The sequence below is a fragment of the Citrus sinensis genome, chromosome 3 (genome assembly GCF_022201045.2).
Source record: "Citrus sinensis cultivar Valencia sweet orange chromosome 3, DVS_A1.0, whole genome shotgun sequence".
NCBI lineage: Eukaryota > Viridiplantae > Streptophyta > Magnoliopsida > Sapindales > Rutaceae > Citrus > Citrus sinensis.
In genome coordinates this window covers 45466874-45487513 of record NC_068558.1, presented here as the reverse complement: position 1 = coordinate 45487513, position 20640 = coordinate 45466874, and the positions used below count along the sequence as shown (strand labels likewise).

The following is a 20640-nucleotide window of genomic DNA, read 5'->3' as shown; positions in this document are numbered from 1 at the left end:
TGCATTAGATTATCAATTATCGAGACAAACAAGTTTTCTTTGTTTAATAAATTCTTACAGTTGACTTCCATATTTTTAAGCCCATCACAAATATGAAGCAATTAAAGCTACACTTGCCTCCTATAAATACATCACATTAACAACACCCAAATCATTCGAATTCGATCTCTTCAATTCCCTAGCCAGTCTAGAACAATTATGGCTTCAAAGCTCTTTTTTCTCATAACAATACCTATTCTCATTGCCCTTCCTTTTTTTGCCTATCCATCTTATGCAGCAGATAATGTTGATCCACCAACAACTCCTGTCCCACCAGAAACTATTTGCATGTACACTCCAAAACCTAAAGATTGCAAATCGGTGCTCCCTGCTACCCCTAACCAAACCGCAGATACCTACACATATTGTCGATTATCCATCCGCAAAGCTTTATCGCAAACTCAAAAATTCTTCAACTTAGTTGACAATTATCTTAAATCCGGATCCACATTACCACTCAGTGCAATCCGCACTCTAGATGATTGCCGTTTACTAGCTGGTCTCAACTTGGACTATCTTTCAAGCTCTTATCAAGCTGCCAACACCACTAGCCGAATTCTGAAAACCATCCAAGCTGATGACGTGCAAGCTCAGCTTAGTGCCATCTTAACGAACCAAAATACCTGTTTAGATGACATTCAAGACTCTGCTTTGTCCGAGAGCGTAAAGAATGGCCTCTCTGTTCCGTTACTTGAGGACATAAAACTTAGCAGTGTCTTGCTTGCTCTTTTCAGAAAGGGTTGGGTTGGTGAGAAGAAGATAGTCACCTCATGGCAGCCTTCAAAGACACAAAGTATGTTCGGCCACAATGGACGTTTACCGCTGATTATGTCTGACCGAATTCGAGCAATCTATGACTCCGTAAGAGGAAGAAAACTCACAGGTGGTGATGAAGGAGTCCTGGTGATCGATATTGTGACTGTTGCTCTAGATGGCACTGGAAATTTCTCCACAATCACTGATGCTATTAATGTAGCTCCAAACAATACAAATCCTGACAATGGATACTTTTTGATTTATGTCACCGCGGGCGTCTATCAAGAATACATCTCCATTCCTAAGAATAAGAAAAATTTGATGATGATCGGAGACGGCATCAATCAGACAATAATCACCGGCAACAGAAACGTTGTTGATGGATGGACTACTTCCAATTCTGCAACCTTCAGTAAGCTACCTACCTACCTATACATGCACAATTAGTCTTTTTTATGTTCTAGTGCCAAAAATATATTAATAAACTCGATTATTCTAATATTGACTTTATTGTCAATAAATTAAATATATTGCAGTCGTGGTGGCACCAAACTTTGTTGCATCGGACATAACTATCCGCAATACGGCTGGAGCAGTCAAGCACCAGGCTGTGGCACTGCGTAGTGCGGCTGATTTGTCTACATTTTATAGCTGCAGCTTTGAAGGGTACCAAGATACATTATATACGCATTCTCTAAGGCAGTTCTACAGAGAATGCGATATATATGGTACAGTTGATTTCATATTCGGAAACGCAGCCGTTGTTCTCCAAAACTGCAACATTTATCCCCGGCTGCCGATGAGTGGACAATTCAACGCCATTACAGCACAAGGTAGGACCGATCCTAACCAGAATACCGGCACGTCCATCCATAATTGCACAATTAGAGCATCCAATGATCTGGCGTCGGGCAGTCAAACGGTGCAGACATATCTGGGGAGGCCATGGAAGGAGTACTCTAGAACTGTTTACATGCAAACTTTCATGGATAGTTTGATAAACCCTGCTGGTTGGCACGATTGGAGCGGCGATTTTGCACTATCTACATTGTATTATGCCGAGTACAATAATACCGGCCCAGGGTCAGACACCACCAATAGGGTGACTTGGCCGGGTTACCATATCATCGATGCCACAGAAGCCGCTAATTTCACCGTTTCTAATTTCTTGTCTGGGGACAATTGGTTACCGCAAACTGGAGTGCCTTACAACGGTGGTTTCATTAGTTAATTTTTTTAATTAAGCTACTCATCTTGTGAAGCTTCCTGTTCGTCGGTTTTTTTTTTTTGGGAAATTGCTTTGCAAACTCAATAATCATGTGTGATACACAAGCTATTCAAATGTACAATTGTATTGACAATAAATTTAATATTTGAACTGCTATTGTATTTTTTTTATTTTTAACTTTTTTGCAGTAGAAGTACTCCAATGACTAAGATGTTTAAATAATGTTGTTATCGAAATTGATGATGAAATATCCGCAACAGTGAATCGTCCCTACTGCTTTTTATTATGCTACTTATTTCCTAAATTTTGCACAACTCTATCATTCTGGTAACAAATATTAAAGTTTGTCAACAATTAATCCTAATTCTGTTAACGTTTTATTGTTAACACATATGCGCAAATAGCCCATTTGAAGAAGAAATTTTTGGCTCTCGAGATTTAATAAGTCAAAAATTCTATTAGCTAGCTAGACTTTTCTAAAACAAAATCCTTTAATTCCAACATTCTTCTTTAAAAATACTATATGTGAAGTAAACCATTTTTTCTCTTGTGTTTTAAAATCTACTGAAACCTCTTAGGATCCGTTTGGGATTGCTTTTGGAAGATTTAAAAGCGATTTTAAAATTTTAAAAGGTAATTTTAGTGTTAAAAAAAATCAAAATCACTTTTGTCAAAATCAACCACTCTTACAGTTGATTTTGAAAAAAATGGAAGGAGTATCTTTTAGATTCTGATTTTGAGTTATCCTTTAATACAATTTCATAAATATCCTTAAAATTATTACTTAAACCCAAAATTATCCTTATTCAAATTGAAAACAAAATCAATATTTTAATAAATTTTTAATATAATTTATAAATATCAATTTATTAATATCAATTTGTTGGTCGAATTATTATTAAATTTGTTTCACTATATTATAAATTTAATTATCAATTGTTTTAAGATAAAAAATAAAATCAATATATTATAAATTTTATTTTTAGTTAAAATTATTATAATACACAATTAAAAATATTATATGTACATGTTTTTATATGTATAAGTAAATTTTATCATACATTATGTACATTTTAGACATTTGTTTTCTCTCAGCAGTTTAATAGTAAAATTTACCGAACGTCCATAATTGCTTTCAAAAGTCATAGTACTTCTGAAAACAAAATTTATCAAACACTTAACTGATTTTTTTCACAGCTGATTATTTCTACAACACAATTAACATCAATTATTTTAAAAGTTACAGTATTTTCCAAACTGGCCCTTAATGGTCTAATGTTAAATAATCTAAAATACTTAATTTTTAGAGGACAATTTAAGATCTTTTTTGTATCATACAAATCCAACTGTTGAGATACATGTATATAACAATTTTAACACTTATTTTAATGTAAAAAATTAAAGTTGACAATTAACAAAATATTATTGACATAAAAAATATGCTGGTTGAAAAATATTTAATTTCACCAAATAAGGAGTGTTTTAGTTGTTTTCCGTCATTGCAATTTTTGCAAACAATTTAAAAAGAAAAAAAAAATGTCAACGCATGCATATGGGACTTAAGGAAAGGTCAATGCAACTAAACGAGGGTTCTATGAAATTTACTTTATGTCACACCCACTTCAAGTAAAGCGCAATTTTGCTGAAAATCAGAGACCAATTTGTAACTTATTGCTAATATTTAGATTGTGTGTGTGTTATTTTTTTAAATAAAATCGGAGTAGACGAATGGGTTTAAATTTTGATTTTTCAATAAAGCTAAATGTCTGAATTTACATGACATATTTCTATTAATTTGTTTATTTTTCTCAACTTAAAAGTTTGAAAACTATTATTTTTCCATTTATACTCTTACAAATTTAAAATGTTAAATAAGTAATAAACATTTCAACGAACATTAATAAGATAGTATTTTATAAGAACATAAATCAATCATGTTCAAGTCAATACAATCTTCAATATTCTAAATTAGAACATGTGAATCAATTTTATTGTTGTTTACAATGTGTTATACACAAAATATTCATAAAAAATTATAAAGATAAATAATGCTAATTTTAAAAAAATTAAAACAATGATTTATTATTACATTTACATATCACAAGTTATGAAGATGAATAATAATGATAATTAGTAAATTTTATTTAGTTAAGGATGAAAATAAATAAATTAGATAGAAATAGTTACAACAGTATAATAAGTCAACTTGTAAATAAATTATTTGACATAATTATAACTATTAAAATATGTTCAATATTGAAATTTACATCCCAAATAACTTGTATTGAGAACATAATAATAAAAAGTTCCATAAATACTTTAAAAAGAAAAAAAGAAAAAAAAAGGAGAAGAAGAAGATGAAGAGATGAATAAAATGAAGAAGAAGGGCCAAAGGTTTAAAAAGGTTGAAAATAAAAGTTTTAAGGTTTAAAGTATAAGAATTGTAAATTGAATAATGAGTGTGGTATATGGGTGTTCAAAAATAATTATATAATATTAACTTATAATATATTATTCTTAACAATAATTCACATAATGGGTGTTTTTTAATATATATTTTTATTGAAATTAGAGTATAAAAATTAATTTTTAGAGTGCAAATAATCTCACCCTCTTTAGAAACTGATGTTTTTGGTTTATAAAATGTTGTTAAATAAAAAGTAAAGTTTTTAATGGGTGAGATTGTTTGAATCCCACCAAATTTCTTTCTACACCCTCTTTTTAGTTAAGAATTTTATTGTTTAAATAATTTTTTGAAAAAATTACTTAAGAAACCCTTTCTTCTTTTTCTCTTCTCAATTTAACAAATTCTCATCAATTCATTTAAATTTATTTTTTTAGCTGCACATAATTGGTAATATTAACTAAAAGGAACAAAAACCACTATTTTAAAATGAACATCAGTAAATATTTATCAACCATGAAAGTTATTGAATATAAAGAAATTAATTTTTACTAAACACAAAAGCTAATGAGTATCAAGATAAAAAATTCCTTATATATAGGAAGTATGAAATATAGGTCATGATATACTAAGAAAAGCTTAAAAAATAAATTTAAAAAAAAAATAAAATTGTAAAGTAGAGACAAAAAGTGATTAACGAAGGGTAATTTTAAATTTAAATTTAAGTAACAATTTTATTTTTTAAAATAGATGTAGAGAGAAATTTTGTGGGTTCAAATAGTCCCACATTTTTCTAATTGATCCGATGTATGAGTGTTTTAATTTGATTCAACCTCAACCTAAGTTGATGCAGATTAATTCCTTCGCTTTGATTTTGTCCTCTAGTTATCACAGTTGTGGAACCAACACTATGAACTTAATTTGTTTGATTATTCAACCAAAGTGAGACCTACGTAAGCGTCACAACTATTAGGTCTGTTGACCATATACTTTAATCTGTATTCCAGGCACATTTATTCAATTTATTTGTGGAGATGGATAATTTTTTTATAATCGCGGACACTGGAAAAAACCTGAAGCTTAATTTAATGTCTGATTATTCTATTTGATCAAGATGTAAAATCATTTAGGCTAGAAGCCAAAAGCTTGGTATTAGAAGTGTTTCAGCGCTTGAGACAATATTGTAGTTGTTGTAAGGCATACGTATTTCTTGTATTGCGTTCTCTAATGCTTTGTACAAGTTGATAGTGTGATGATAAGTAAGAAGTCACAAGAGTAGACGAGATCTAGTGATATAGTTTAATCAAAGTGGGTTTAGCCAAAAATCATATAACATTGTTTTAAAATAATTGCCTTAAAGTTATTTGGTTTTCTGGCAATAAGTTTCTTCTATTTAGTAAACAGTCTAGTACATTCCATATGTTACGTTTATCGCATTGACATTTGCACCCTTTCTTTTTTAAATAGTATTGGCACATCAGAACCCATTAAAATTTTGTCCCCTACCGACTATAAACTTTTAATTAATATCACACACATCTATGCTCTTAGGATTTTAATTGATTATTGGCGATTATTAATTTTGTGAGCATATGACTAGAAATTATATCTCATCTCCATATTTGAGTAAGTTCAAATGCCAGACATCTTGTATAATTTTAGAGATTTTACCTGCCAAACTAATCAACAATTATATGTTATAACTTCTAGAAATTTATTCTGCATGTAAATGAGATATTCCAACATAATAATCAGAAAGATGTTGGATTAAATTTTCGGTATTTTATTTCAATTTCAATTTAGTTCAAACCTAATTGCTTAAGCTGGCTGAAAATTAGTAATGTGTATGTCACTGCAGATAATCTTGGTGGGTACGCCCACAAGGAACTTAGACCATGTTTGATGAGATGCTGTGGGAAAAAAAATGAAATTATGAAATAAATTAAAGGTCATGTAGAGACATGACTTTTAAATAATAATTTTGAGGAAAAATATAAAGATATTATAAATTTTTTATCATACAAGTGTGAGATTAACTCAATTTATCTTCTAAGCCATTATATCTAGTGTTTATTAAATACTTTAATTGCAAAACTTTTAAGTTATAACTGTCAAATCTCATTACCAAACAAATCTTAATTTACTCACCCATCCTTACTCACACATTGTCGTCCCACAAGAAAGATATGTTCAGACATTAATATACAACGCAAAGATTGTCAAAGAATGAATACAGCAGGCACGTTGTATAAGTAGATAAATTTAACAAACATTTTAATTCCAAATTTGGTTGCATACATTAGGATATTATGTTGAGACTGCGTGCTTGATAGTCTCATAAGCTGACTTCCATATTTGTAAAAGCTCCCTGTCCCTCCTATAAATTCACCTAAATCCTAATACAAATCATTCCAGCGTAGTTCAATCTGTTTCATGGTCTAAAAAGATTATGGCTTCCAAACTCTTCTTTCTGATCAGAGCATTTCCAATTCTCCTTGCCCTTCCTTTCTTTGCCTATCCATCTTGTGCACTAAGGTTAGATAATGCTCCAACAACTCGCTTCACACCAGAAACCATTTGCAAGTACACTCCAAAAATCGTTCTTATTGCAAATCTATGCTCGCTAATGCTAACCCAACCGCAGATGTCTACACCTATGGTCGCTTCTCCATCCGCAAAGCCTTTTCGCAATCTCGTAAATTCCTGCACTTAATTGACACATATCTTAAACGGCGGTCCACATTATCAACCGCCGCTATTCGGGCTCTGGAAGATTGCAATTCACTAACTGATCTCAACGTGGACTATCTTTCAAGCTGCTTTCAAACTCTCAATACTACTAGAGAAATTCTACCTGCCATGCAAGCTGATGACGTGCAAACTCGGCTTAGTGCTGTGTTAACAAACCAGCAAACTTGTTTAGATGGGCTGCAAGCCGCTGCTAATTCAGCTGAGAGCATAAAGAATGGTGTCTCTGTCCCTCTCTTTGAGGATACAAAACTTAGCAGCGTCTTGCTTGCTCTTGTCAGAAAAGGTTGGGTTGGTAGGAAGAAGAAAGTAACCATCACAAGGCATCCCACAAGGACGCAGCGTCTGTTCGGCAAAGATAGACATGGACATTTGCCATTGATAATGTCCGACGAAAATCGTGCAATTTACGAGTCTTTAAGCGGAAGAAAACTCAAGAGTGACGACGGAGGAGTCTTGGTGACCAAAATAGTGACGGTGAGTCAGGATGGGAAAGCAAAGTTCTCGACCATCAATGATGCTATTACGGCAGCTCCAAACAATACAGATGTTACCGATGGATACTTCTTGATTTATATCAAGGAGGGTGTCTATCAAGAATACATCTCCATTGCTAAGAACAAGAAAATTTTGATGATGATTGGAGACGGCATTGGTAAGACAATAATCACCGGTGACAGAAACTTTGTTGATGGATGGACTACTTTCAATTCTGCTACTTTTGGTAATTAAGCTATCTATCTATCTATCTATATCTATATCTATATCTATCTATCTATATATATATATGGCGTAAAGCTAGCTTCTATATATATGTGTGTGTTCTAGTACTGCCGCAAATATTAATGATCAACTTATTACTATTCTACTTAATGAATATATATGTACATTATGATAATTGCAGCTGTTGTGGCACCAAATTTTGTTGCCGTGGACATAAGTTTCCGGAACACAGCTGGGCCAAGCAAGCACCAGGCTGTCGCTCTCCGCAGCGGGGCAGATTTGTCTACATTTTATAGCTGCAGCTTTGAAGGGTACCAAGATAGTTTATATACACACTCTCAAAGGCAATTCTACAGAGAATGCGATATCTATGGTACAATCGATTTCATATTCGGAAACGCTGCCGTTGTTCTCCAAAACTGCAATATCTATCTGCGGCTACCTATGAGTGGACAATATAATGTTATCACCGCACAGGGTCGGACAGACCCTAACCAAAACACTGGCATATCCATTCATAATTGCACTTTTAGAGCTGCCGATGAACTTGCTTTAAGCAATCAAACCGTACAGACATACCTAGGAAGGCCATGGAAAGAGTACTCGAGGACTGTTATTATGCAGTCTTTCATGGATAGTTTGATAAATCCTTCAGGCTGGCAGATTTGGACTGGAGATTTCGCGCTGAGTACATTATATTATGCTGAGTACGACAACAGGGGACCTGGATCTAACAGTGCCAATCGAGTTACGTGGCCTGGTTACCATGTGATTAATGCAACCGATGCCGCTAATTTCACTGTCTCTAATTTTCTGCTGGGTGATGTATGGCTACCACAAACTGGGGTGCCTTACACAGGGGGCCTAATAAGCTAATTATCACGTGATGCTTTTTTTTTTTTTGCCCCCTTTTTCAATTGTTTTGATGATGCATGTTGTACCCAATCTACCCAAATGTTCAGCCTGGTATTCACTTCAAATGGATTTATTTATTCGTTAATTCCAGCAAATGATTGTTATTTTTCTAACTTTTATTATTATCCTAATTGATGGCGTCCAGTATCAATTCTTTTTTACCAAATAGTATTATTTTGTATAAACTATATCACACGCACTGATCCTGTAGTCCTGAACAAAACATGGCACATGTTTAGAGAGAAAACTCGCAATAAGAAATTAAATTTTCTTTCTTTAATTTCTTTTCTTTCTTTCACAACTATTTTGTTAATAAATATGTCTTATTTTTCAATTAGGATTTCCTATAATATTTTCTTATTTAGTAGGATTTCTATTTAAGGAATAACTAATTTCGCGTCTTGTTGGTATAACACATCAATCAATTCTTTACAAGTGGACAATATTTAGTGTAAGAGAAATGATAGGTCTATTAAGAGATTATGTGTTATTAGGGTTTTGAGTGTGAGAAAAAAATATTAAGTTCTTTGCAAGTAGACAATATTTAGTGTGAGAGAAATGATAGGTCTATTAAGAGATTAGGTGTTATTAGGGTTTTGAGTGTGGGAAAAAAAATACTAAAATGATTGTCATAATTTTTTACATAGTAAATTTTTCTCTCGTTGTCCTTGGCGGCCTTGTTTTTTTTTATATACGAATTTTCCATGTAAATTCTTATATTACGTGATTGACTATATTCTCCATCTCTTTTTCATTTATTATTTGTTTGATATTTTTGCTTGCACGATCTTGAGTGGGATTAAAATTTTCTATTAAGTGGTATTAGAACTAAAGGTTGTTATGTAAAGCAATAATATATGCGTATAAATTTTCAAATCTTGTGAGGATTGAAGTTGAAAATTTTGATGGAAGAATTAATTTTGACTTATGGTAAGTTCAAGTCAAGGATATATTGATTCAATCTAGCTACACAAGAAAAGCAAGGTGATATAAACCATGATCCTATTGGTGGAAACCCATGGAAGTGTGTAGACAATCTGGGCACCTTAACGAATATTGTCGGAATAGAGCAAGTTTGGCTAGTAGTTCTAAATCATTAGATGGAAATACTGATAAAGCCAGTCCGTGGTGTGCCTCCTTTTACCCATCATAAAGTGATTCTAACAAACACTATGTGAGTGTAGTTTTAGGTAGAGTAAAGAAGGTGGAGACGACACAATTGTGTGGATACACGTGGATCATGTTTTGTGACATAATTTAAAAACTCGTCAAAGTGAAGATTATTAGGAAATATGTTGTATTAAATGATGGATTTAATAACTTGTAAAATTAGTTAATCACCATCTAATGGATGAATGCCACATCAATTAGGACTCAAATTCGGACTTAGATGTGATGGCTAGCATTGGTCTAAAATAAAACATTGGCATTCACAGTTTTGACAACAATGATGGTACCTTCAATGGCGTCTATCAATGAATTCAAAGGCAAATTTGGTACCAGCGAATTCAAATTTTGATGATATACATAACCAAACTAATTTCGTCAACATTGATGTGTTTGGTGGTGCAAAAACCACCAAAACGAAGTAGCGACGTTGGAACACTACCATATAATGACGGCTCTTCTAGCTGAATTGTCATCTAATTTCTTGTCTTCAGTAGCCGATGAGATTGACGAAATCATCTCCAAATGGCAAAGTGACGGCAGCATCACCTTTTGGGTGGAGTTTTCACACCAATATGGACTATTTTTCTAATAATGTTACAATTGTTGGATGGATAGAAAAATCTAAAATCTACTTATATATTTATTTTGTAGAACGTTTGCAACTAATTAGCTTCACCAACAGAGTCGTAGTAATAGTAAGCCAAGGTAGTAGAAGTTAGCTAATTTCGCATAAAATCCTCTCTTAATTCATAATATTCTTTATTTGTTTAAAAAAAAATTGTGAAATTCTCATGATGTGGGCGGTGCTGGTCAGCTAGCGCCATCGGCATCTCAAACTCAAAGCATGCATCAGCATCAAGCGTATGCCATGCGGCCTGGATGGCTGGAAGAGACTCGAGAGTCGAGAGGAATAGGCGGTAATTAACGCAGATGGTTGAAAAAATAAATAAAACCCGATTCTCTCCTTTTATGTTTTTGTTGGAAAAAGATAAATTAAAGCAAGAAAATTTCAAACAAAAATCGAAGTAATTAGTGAATATTTCAAACATTTGCTCATTTTTATCTATAATATCAAATTCTGTAAAATACTCCCGACTACGGTTCGGTCATTGTCGCCGATCAACTATGGCTCTGCCAATTTTTGCTTGACATTCTTAACTGAAACAGAGTAAATTCTATATTATCCAATCACCGAGCATTACATTGACTTTTATTATTATTGCTATTAATGTAATCTATCATAAGTGAGAGGTTCGTTGGTGCGTGCCACGTCTATTGGGTGCGTTGAGTGTGACCAGTATAAAGGATTTATTCCAGGCACATATAAAAACTCACTTCCCAACCGAACCTTGATCAACAAGCACACAAGAACAAACGTACCATACAACTATGGATTCGGTACAGGTTGACCTTGGAAAAATGTCTATTCGCTTGCATCCAGAAAGAGTAATGTAGAGTAATGTTTCTGAATTATTCATAAACTTTAATGTCGCAGATCTTAACATTGTAATCTTATGACATACTTTAACATAACTCGAGTCTTGACAACATATCAATGGTCATCATTTTTTTTTTTAACCAATATCATTAATGTTGTATTTCCTATTCTGTTCCTTAAGGTTCAAAGATTTGAATGTTGGTTACGTGAGAAATAATAATAATAAACAAAGAGATTGGATAAAAATTTTCATAAACCAAACTCAAGTTGGAGAATGATTGGAAGCTTGCATGTTATGACTTATGACACAGTTGAAAATCTAATTGGGGAAGGCAAAGGAAGATTGCCAAATCAAGAAATGTTCATACCACGTTCTATCAGTAGACAGATAAATAGATTAATGCTTTTATTCCAAATTTGGTTGCATGCATGATGCATAAGAATATCAATCTCAAAACGAACGCGTTCTTTGATAAAGCCTTACAATTAGTTGACTTCCATATTTCTCCTTCTGACACAAATTAAAGAAATGCATCATAATATGAAGCGAAGCTACCATTCACCTCCTGTAAATACACCCCATTACTGGCACAAATCATTCAAACTCTTGTCTCTTCTCTTTCAACCCTTAATCTAAAACAAATGGGTTCAAATCTCCTCCTCCTAATAACATTGCCTATTCTCATTTCCATTCCTTTCTTTTCCAATCCAACTTGTGCGGCAAATTTTGCTCGAAAAAGTCGCGTCACACCAGAAACTATTTGCAAGTACACCCCAAATCAATCCTATTGCAAATCTATGCTTGCTAATGCTAAGCAAACCACTGATATCTACACCTATGGCCGATTCTCCTTCCGCAAGGCTTTTTCGCAATCTCGAAAATTCTTGGACTTGATTGACAATTATCTTAAACGGCCGTCCACTTTATCGACCGCTGCTATACGTGCTCTGGAAGACTGCTATTTACTAGCTGATCTTAACATGGACTATTTTTCAAGGTCCTTCCAAACTGTGAACAACACTAGTCAAATTCTGCCTGCCAAGCAAGCGGATGACGTGCAAACTCGGCTTAGTGCGATCTTAACAAACCAACAAACCTGTTTAGATGGCCTTCAAGCCGCTGTCTCGGCCTGGAGCACAGCGAATGGCCTCTCTGTTCCTCTCTTAGACGACACAAAACTCAGCAGCGTCTTGCTTGCTCTTTTCAAAAAGGGTTGGGTTGGTCAGAAGAGGAAAGGAACCATATGGCAGATGCCTACAGGAACGCAACGTCTGTTCGGCAAAGACGGACGCTTGCCATTGATAATGTCTGATGAAAATCGGGCAATTTACGAGAAAGTATGCAAAAGAAAACTCAACAGTGGTGATGGACGTGGAGTGTTGGTGAGCAAAATAGTGACGGTGAGTCAGGACGGGAGGGGAATGTTCTCCACCATCAATGATGCTATTAATGCAGCTCCAAACGATACTGATGTTAGCAATGGATACTTCTTGATATATATCAAGGACGGGGTCTATCAAGAATACGTATCCATTGCTAAGAACAAGATAAATCTAATGATGATAGGAGACGGCATCAATCAGACAATAATCACTGGCAACAGAAGCGCTGTAGATGGATGGACTACGTTCAATTCTGCTACCTTTGGTAATTAATTAATTAATTTTACATGTGTGCGTGCGTGTGTGTGTTCTACTACTGTCCCCAGTGTAAACTTATATTGGATACGTATTCTAATGAGTTCATTCACTATTTGCAAAATGCATAAATATTACATGCGCAGCTGTGGTGGCACCAAATTTTGTCGCGGTGGACATTACTTTTCAAAATACAGCCGGTCCAAGCAAGTTCCAGGCTGTGGCACTACGCAGTGGGGGGGATTTGTCTACATTTTATAGCTGCAGCTTCGAAGGGTACCAAGATACATTATATACACATTCTCTAAGGCAATTCTACAGAGAATGCGATATCTATGGTACAATTGATTTCATACTTGGAAACGCCGCTGTTGTTCTCCAAAATTGTAATATCCATGCACGGCTACCAATGATTGGACAATATAATGTCATCACTGCACAAGGTCGAACAGACCCTAACCAAAACACCGGCATATCCATTCATAATTGCACTTTTAGAGCTGCTGATGAACTCGCATCGAGCAATCGAACATTACCAACATATCTTGGGAGGCCATGGAAAGAGTACTCGAGGACTGTTGTTATGCAATCTTTCCTGGATGGTTTGATAAATCCTGCAGGCTGGCAGATTTGGACTGGAGATTTCGCGCTGAGTACATTATATTATGCTGAGTACGATAACAGGGGACCTGGATCTAACACCGCCAATCGAGTTACGTGGCCTGGTTACCATGCGATTAATGCAACTGATGCCGCTAATTTCACCGTGTCTAATTTCCTGTTGGGAGATCAATGGCTACCACGAACAGGGGTGCCTTACACTGGTGGCTTAATAAGCTGATGATTACTTGATGCGGGTGTATTTGTTACTTTTTTTCTTTTTTCTTTTTTCTTTTTTTTCCCTTTTTCCACTTTCTTAAACTGTTTGTGTTTGATCATGCATGTTTTACCCAAGCTACCCAAATGTGCAACTCGGTGGTATTTCACTTTAATTGGATTTATTTATTAAATTTGTTAATTTGAGCAACTGACGCGCATTTTTTTAATTTTTTTTAGTTGACGTTTATAATTTTAATTCTTTTTCACCAAATGATGTTAATTTCAACGTACAAAACATGCCACAAACATTCTAGACAGAAATATATATATATATATATATATATAATAAAAGAAAATTTAGGAGTTATATATAAAGGTACACTTTGAACAAACAAAAACTGCAAAAATTATCAAGCACATGTTCATGTACTGAGACTCTATTTCCCTGCTAATTCTATAGGATGAGGATAAAAATCTAGAATAAGCTATAATAAACTTTATTTAAAACAATTACCATATTTTTTTATTGCAACATACACATCACTGTTAAGAAAATAGATATAATTAAATGAATTCAGCTTGTTTATAATTAAGAAAACAACATGCTTTAGCGAATGACTAATCATTTTTTTCCTAAGAATATCCATAAAGTATAATCTTTTAATCATGCGATTATGATGAGAATTTTTAGATAGAAACGGGATCATAAATTATTTACAAAAAAATAAAAAATAAAAAAGGCTAGATTACTTATCTAAGTTAATTAATCATAGTTTCGCAATTCGCAATAAAACATTATCTGGTAAATTAATGAATGTTACGCAGAAGAGTTTCAAATTTTTGTACCGTTTTCTTCTAAATCAATGTCCTCCTCACACAGGATTTTTTTCCTAAAAAATCCGCCCACAAGTTATGACACCTAAAATTTGGATTAGGAAATTCGGCATATAAGGTCGTTTGAAATTGTTTTGAAGAAGTTTAAAATTGATTTTGAAAAGTTAAAAATTAATTTTGGTGTTTGGTAAATTTTTTAAAAGATTACTTTTGGTAAAATCATCCCATCTTTTAGATTTTAAAAAGTAGCAAAAAAATAACTTTTCAAAGTCTGATTTTGTAAATCAGTTTTGTACTTACTACAATTTCATATATATATACAAAATTATCCTTATTAATTAAGAAATTAAATAATTAATTTTCAAGAGATTATTATTAATATTACCAATTCTAATGAGATAACAACATAAAGATATAAAATTAAGAAAATAAAATATTTATTTTAGTTATCAATTGTTATATATATATATATTTTATATACACGTTTATAAATATGTAAATAAATTTTATTTAATATTATGTCAAATTCAGTTATTTATATTCGTATAGCAATTTAACAAAAAGATTAAACAAGCACATATTATAGCTTTTAAATTTCACAGCACTTTTGAGAATTTGTAAATTTTACGAAACGTTTAACTGATTATTTTTACAACTGATTATACAACAATTATTTTTAAAGACCACTGCATTACCAAACTTACCCATAGTCAGTCAACCACATGTTTGTCTTTTTTTGTAGTTGGGGTGGGGGGCTTTTGTCTTGTTATGTTAATTGTATACTCTTAATCAAATTTATAATAATTAAGCGATAATGATGTTCAGCTTGATGAACATTATGATAATTAAAGTTTGGAAGATTACAAAGACTTAAGGCATATAATTGACAAAAAATAAAATAAAATCATGAGATACAAAATAAGATCACCGCGGCATTCCAGCCAATTGCTTGTTGGCAGCCAAAACATTTTTGCATAGTCTGATAAAGATTCCATTGTTCCAAGTGAGCTTGGCATCAACATTTGGATGTTGTGTGAAAGCTTCTTGGCATGCTACTGCATCAGAAAGGGCAGCTTCAACCCATGTTTGTCTTTTGTTGTAGTGGGGGGGCTTTTGTCTTGTTATGTTAATTGTATACTCTTAATCAAATTTATAATAATTAAGCGATAATGATGTTCAGCTTTGATGAACATTATGATAATTAAAGTTTGGAAGATTACAAAGACTTAAGGCATATAATTGACCAAAAAAAAAAAAAAAATCATGAGATACAAAATAAGATCACCGCGGCATTCCAGCCAATTGCTTGTTGGCAGCCAAAACATTTTTGCATAGTCTGATAAAGATTCCATTGTTCCAAGTGAGCTTGGCATCAACATTTGGATGTTGTGTGAAAGCTTCTTGGCATGCTACTGCATCAGAAAGGGCAGCTTCAACCCAAGCACGAACATCTTTGAATGCATCTGCTTCCAGAGCAGCAATCGAATCATCAACCTGATCAACAGCGTCTTGATACAAGTTCGCGCAATCTATCAGCCCCTGCTGCACTAGAGGTTCCAAATTTGGCTGACCCATCCTTTCTTGGACGTACTTCAATATAGCTGTTGCATTTCCAGATGCCTGATTGAGCCCGATCATTGCAAGGCCATTTAGATCGGCTTTTTGGGCATTGTTATAAGTGCTGTAACATAGATTCTTGTCTTCCGAACTTTGGCAAACTCTTTCTATCAAATTACTGGTGCCACTAATTGCACAAAGCTTAAGGCCAATGAGAAATATAAAACTTGTTGTAGACTTCATTTTCTTGATTGAAGAAATATTAATTTGTGATGCTTCCAGTTTAATTTAAAGGAGAACAAATTAAATAAGAGAATTCGTTGTTGGTTAATTTGTTGAGACAATAAACATATATATAGCCGGTAATATTCTGTGAACTACAGTCTGTTGGAGCGCGATTTAAGAATCATCATTGAAGCAAGAAAAATTTGTTCGGCCATCCATTGATGTATACGGGTCCCTCCTATTAAACGGAAATTAATTGTTTTGCTTGTTTTATTCTGCAGTTAAGGGTAATGTGTTCAAGCTAGTAGGGGGACGTGTTCAGATTAAGAGGAATTTTAAAATACATATTAATTGATACATGTATTATATTTATAATTGTATTTAATGTAGCCACCGTTTACATGGTGGTCTTTTAAATTTAAATCTTCAATGGAGAATCGCATTAGAACAGGCCATGAAAGGATCACCATATGGTTCGAATGGATGCCCCTAGCTTGGCCTTTCTTTAAATTAAATACAGATGGTGTAGACAAATTTCAGGCCATGCAAGGGCAGGTGGTTTCATTAGAAATTACTACAGAGAATGGGTTCGCGGTTTTGGTACGAATATTGACCATTGCACTATTACTGAAGTGGAGCTTTGGGGCTTATTTCGAGGTTTGCAACTTGCGTGGAATATTGGGATTCGATAGCTTCAAATTGAAGTGGATAGTCGGTGCATCACTTATATCCTAACCACAAATAACAGTCATCCTAATGCTTATTCCCCTCTTATTCGGGGAATTAAAAGACTCCTCAAGAGAAATTGGTAGGTATCTCTATCATATAGCTATCGGGAAACCAATTTCACAGCTAACTACCTCGTCAACCACTAATGGGTCTTTGGTCCAGTGGGAGAACCCTTGCACTTACAATGTTGAGTGCAATGGTTTGATCCTCCATAAAACTATTTATGAGGGTTATTTACAATCCTCCCTCAATTATCAAAATAATTGAGTGGAGCCCGTCTATCCTTCACGAAATGTGAGTGGAGTGGACAACTCTCGAATATTTGAGAGAGTTTAAAAGAATCTGAGCAACGCTTCAAAGGAGTACATGCCACGAAGAAAGTCTCAATTGTACAATCTGTTTGTAAATATTAATTATAATACCTGATGTAATATCAGTAACAGTCCTGTATGACAGTATTCCAAAAAAAAAAAAAAACTACCTCGTCAACCAAGCTATCATTTTACCTCTTGGGATCAATGTTTTTCCAATTCCTGTAACCGAAACCGAATGATGGATGTTGCATGATGTTTCCGGGTCTACGCACCCATGCTTGGTTGTTGCCTACTTTTAACTAGATCCTTTATGTATTAAGAAAAATAAAAGAAAGAAATATACATATATTATAATATTATTCACTTGTTGTATGATTGACTTAACATTAGTAGAATCAAAACAGGAATGTTCGGTCAAATTAAATATTAATACATCAATAAATAGTTATTAATCATGGTTTAGTTTTCACCCTAAAAAATTAATATTTAATTCCTTTGATGCATCCCAACAATAATAATTTGTGTCGCTCGAATCATTGGTTGTTAGTGCCTCTGACACAATTTTAACGAGGTAAAAACAAAAATTGATTTCAGTAGCACGATATCAAAACTGTATTTAGTACTTATCTGTGCTATACATTATTTGTACATAGGTGTTGCATTAATTTGCCACTTCTGCAAAATATCCACCACATGTTGGCAACAGACAGAATGGTCCGTCCTCTTGTGGGGATTCAATTTTATCTTTTCTCGTCAGTTGAACAGCAAAGCAGTCATATGCTCCAAATCCTCTTCAAAGTTAGAACCCGATTACCCGGAGACTTGAACCCGTTGCGTTCATTAGTTAAACTCAAACCCATATCATCCAAACCTCTGAAGTTCTCTCGAGCTCGAGGTATCTCCACCGACACACTCTCCAATTGCGGCAAAGAAGATGAAGAAGAAGAAGAAGACGAGCAACCCATCTGATGAACAACACCTAAGTCCCTCTCAGTAGGTTCGATAACGGAGACAACCTCTTCGACTTGGACCAGTGGATGAACCAGAGTGATGTCAAGTTGAACCGGGGCTCTACAGAGTGGACAATTAGAGTGAGATTGAAACCACATGTCGATGCAATCAACATGGAATACATGTCTACACTTGGGCAAGACACGGCCATTTTCGTTGTCTTCAAATTCCGACAAGCAAACGGCGCAGTCTAGCGGCTCCTTGGGGTGTTCTATGTTTGGTGAGTAGACAAAAGCGGGTATCCTTTTGAGAATAGAGAGGTCCAAAGCTTGATGAGCGTGAGGAGGAGCTGTGTTCATGGTATTAGCACCGCTAGAGAGAAAGAAGAGCCGATGGGCACGGCGGTGACGGTGACGGTAACGGTAACGGTGGCGGTGGCGGTAACGGAGCCAACTGGCATAACTGTGAAAGCAGACTAAGATGAAAACAACAACAAAGAGAAGAATCACAGAACAAAACATGATCTTTCCATTAAGAACGTAGCTGCTGGCGCTGGGATTCTGAATCTGATCAAGACCACTTGGTGCTGTTAACGTTGTCGAGTTAGAATCCATCATCGGATGAGACAAAGAGATTGGAGAGTGAATGGGGGCGCGCGCGCGCGTCTGTATATATACACATAAATATAAAAGGATATTTTTTGCATAGCTAGTTGTCGGACAGTGGGGAGGTTTTATTTGGGGTAGTAATTAAAGCGGAAGGGGAAGGGGAAGGGAAAGGGAGGGTTCCTTATCCTCTTGTGTGAATGCGAGTGTGAATAAATACTAAATTGAATAATTGAAAAGCTATACAGGATATTTCAATATCTAAATGTTTAATTCACTCATAACTGATGTTGAATTTATATTAAGACTTAGAATAAAACTTAAATATTTAAATTCGTAACATCATAAATAATTAAAATATGTGAATGGCGTTCTTGAGTTTTTTATAATTTACAGTAGCAATTTGCAGTTTTGTTTGGTGTAGGCTCATTCCTTACATTACAGTAATCTAAGGGGTGTTTTATTTTTAATCGATGTAAACGAATTTGGAATTTTAAATCCTCTCTTAATTTAATTTCTTTTTAAGTTTTATATAAGATCACTTGTCATCCCTTATATTACAGCATCAATATTAGATGTAGACGATTTAAATCCTCTCTTAATTTAATTTTTCTTAAATTTTTTTATTAGATCATGATGCATGTTTAAGGTTAGGATTTAATTTATTTTAGACTTTTCTCATTAAAATCAAAACGCATCGTTTCTTGACTAAATAAGCGTCTGAAACTTAACCGACGCGATCAAACTGCCGCTCCTTTCCCGCTTCTCATATCACAAACTTATAAACCTGAGCAAAGAAGAAAACGTTAACAATTAATTCGTAATTCTTTTAAGAATTTATGTCATTGAATGCATTATTGTTATTGGTAGCCTGCAACGACAATGACACTTGAAACAGAAAAATACCACTGAAGACAAGTTCTATTGTGATCGTCCGCAATTAATTTAACTCTATTTTACATACATGAATATAGTTCCATCTTTCTCATTCTCCATTGACTAAAAATACAATTAAAAAGAAAAAAAGAAAAAAAAGTATCTAACCTCCTTGATTGATTATCCAGTGAACAAGAAAGGGGAATAGATAAAAAAAATTTTTTTTTAAAAAAATACTATACTAAACAAAATAGAAGTGGAGTTGAAGCTAAATCTTAGCTGTTGAATCTGGTTCGTTAGCTTTGCTTTGATGAAGAACTAGATCCTCCCAAGATTCTCAGCCAAGATTAATCAAGATGCAATATCAGCTTAGATCAACTTCAGAGAATCAACTAAACCCAATTAGACTCGTAACAAAATGGATTGATTACAAACTTAGAAACCAAAAAACAGCAAGAAAACTAATCACACAAAGCAGAGCACAAGCTTTAACGTGGTTCAGCCATTAATGGCTTACATCCACGAGTGAATTCCTCAGACAGCTTTATTGAATGATTCAAGAAGTTTGTTACAGAGATTCTAAGAACAAGAACAAGTAAGACACTTCCTCTCAGACTTCCCTCAATCTCTATCTCGCACGATGATCTCCGCACCAGAAGACTGTTGCTTAT

At 34.1% G+C, this 20640-nt stretch overlaps 4 protein-coding genes and 1 pseudogene across 4 annotated transcripts; 3 read left to right on the top strand and 2 right to left on the bottom strand.

The window, feature by feature from the left end:
- Positions 1-172: 172 nt before the first annotated feature.
- On the top strand, positions 173-2177 carry LOC102626311 (probable pectinesterase/pectinesterase inhibitor 20). Its single transcript, XM_006480051.3, has 2 exons — positions 173-1207; positions 1332-2177. The coding sequence occupies exons 1-2, from the start codon at positions 199-201 to the stop codon at positions 2024-2026; spliced, it is 1704 nt and encodes a 567-aa protein (XP_006480114.1). The 5' UTR covers positions 173-198; the 3' UTR covers positions 2027-2177.
- A 4699-nt stretch (positions 2178-6876) lies between these two features.
- Positions 6877-8774, top strand: LOC102626020 (probable pectinesterase/pectinesterase inhibitor 41; annotated as a pseudogene).
- A 3266-nt stretch (positions 8775-12040) lies between these two features.
- On the top strand, positions 12041-14184 carry LOC102625736 (probable pectinesterase/pectinesterase inhibitor 20). The gene is made up of 2 exons (XM_006480050.2): positions 12041-13069; positions 13206-14184. The coding sequence occupies exons 1-2, from the start codon at positions 12064-12066 to the stop codon at positions 13898-13900; spliced, it is 1701 nt and encodes a 566-aa protein (XP_006480113.1). The 5' UTR covers positions 12041-12063; the 3' UTR covers positions 13901-14184.
- Positions 14185-15821: 1637 nt separating this feature from the next.
- On the bottom strand, positions 15822-16709 carry LOC127901433 (putative invertase inhibitor). The gene has a single exon (XM_052438749.1). The coding sequence runs from the start codon at positions 16510-16512 to the stop codon at positions 15994-15996; it is 519 nt and encodes a 172-aa protein (XP_052294709.1). The 5' UTR covers positions 16513-16709; the 3' UTR covers positions 15822-15993.
- A 1416-nt stretch (positions 16710-18125) lies between these two features.
- LOC102613281 (RING-H2 finger protein ATL64-like) lies at positions 18126-19245 on the bottom strand. Its single transcript, XM_006479934.4, has one exon. It carries the CDS (start codon positions 19103-19105, stop codon positions 18311-18313), a length of 795 nt encoding a protein of 264 aa, XP_006479997.1. The 5' UTR covers positions 19106-19245; the 3' UTR covers positions 18126-18310.
- Between the last annotated feature and the right edge of the window lie 1395 nt (positions 19246-20640).

Coding starts and splice junctions, on each gene's coding strand:
- LOC102626311 (XM_006480051.3), top strand. CDS start 199: ATGGCTTCAAAGCTCTTTTTTCTCATAACAATACCTATTCTCATTGCC. Junction 1,208..1,331: donor TTCCAATTCTGCAACCTTCA/GTAAGCTACCTA, acceptor AATATATTGCAG/TCGTGGTGGCACCAAACTTT.
- LOC102625736 (XM_006480050.2), top strand. CDS start 12,064: ATGGGTTCAAATCTCCTCCTCCTAATAACATTGCCTATTCTCATTTCC. Junction 13,070..13,205: donor GTTCAATTCTGCTACCTTTG/GTAATTAATTAA, acceptor TTACATGCGCAG/CTGTGGTGGCACCAAATTTT.
- LOC127901433 (XM_052438749.1), bottom strand. CDS start 16,512: ATGAAGTCTACAACAAGTTTTATATTTCTCATTGGCCTTAAGCTTTGT.
- LOC102613281 (XM_006479934.4), bottom strand. CDS start 19,105: ATGATGGATTCTAACTCGACAACGTTAACAGCACCAAGTGGTCTTGAT.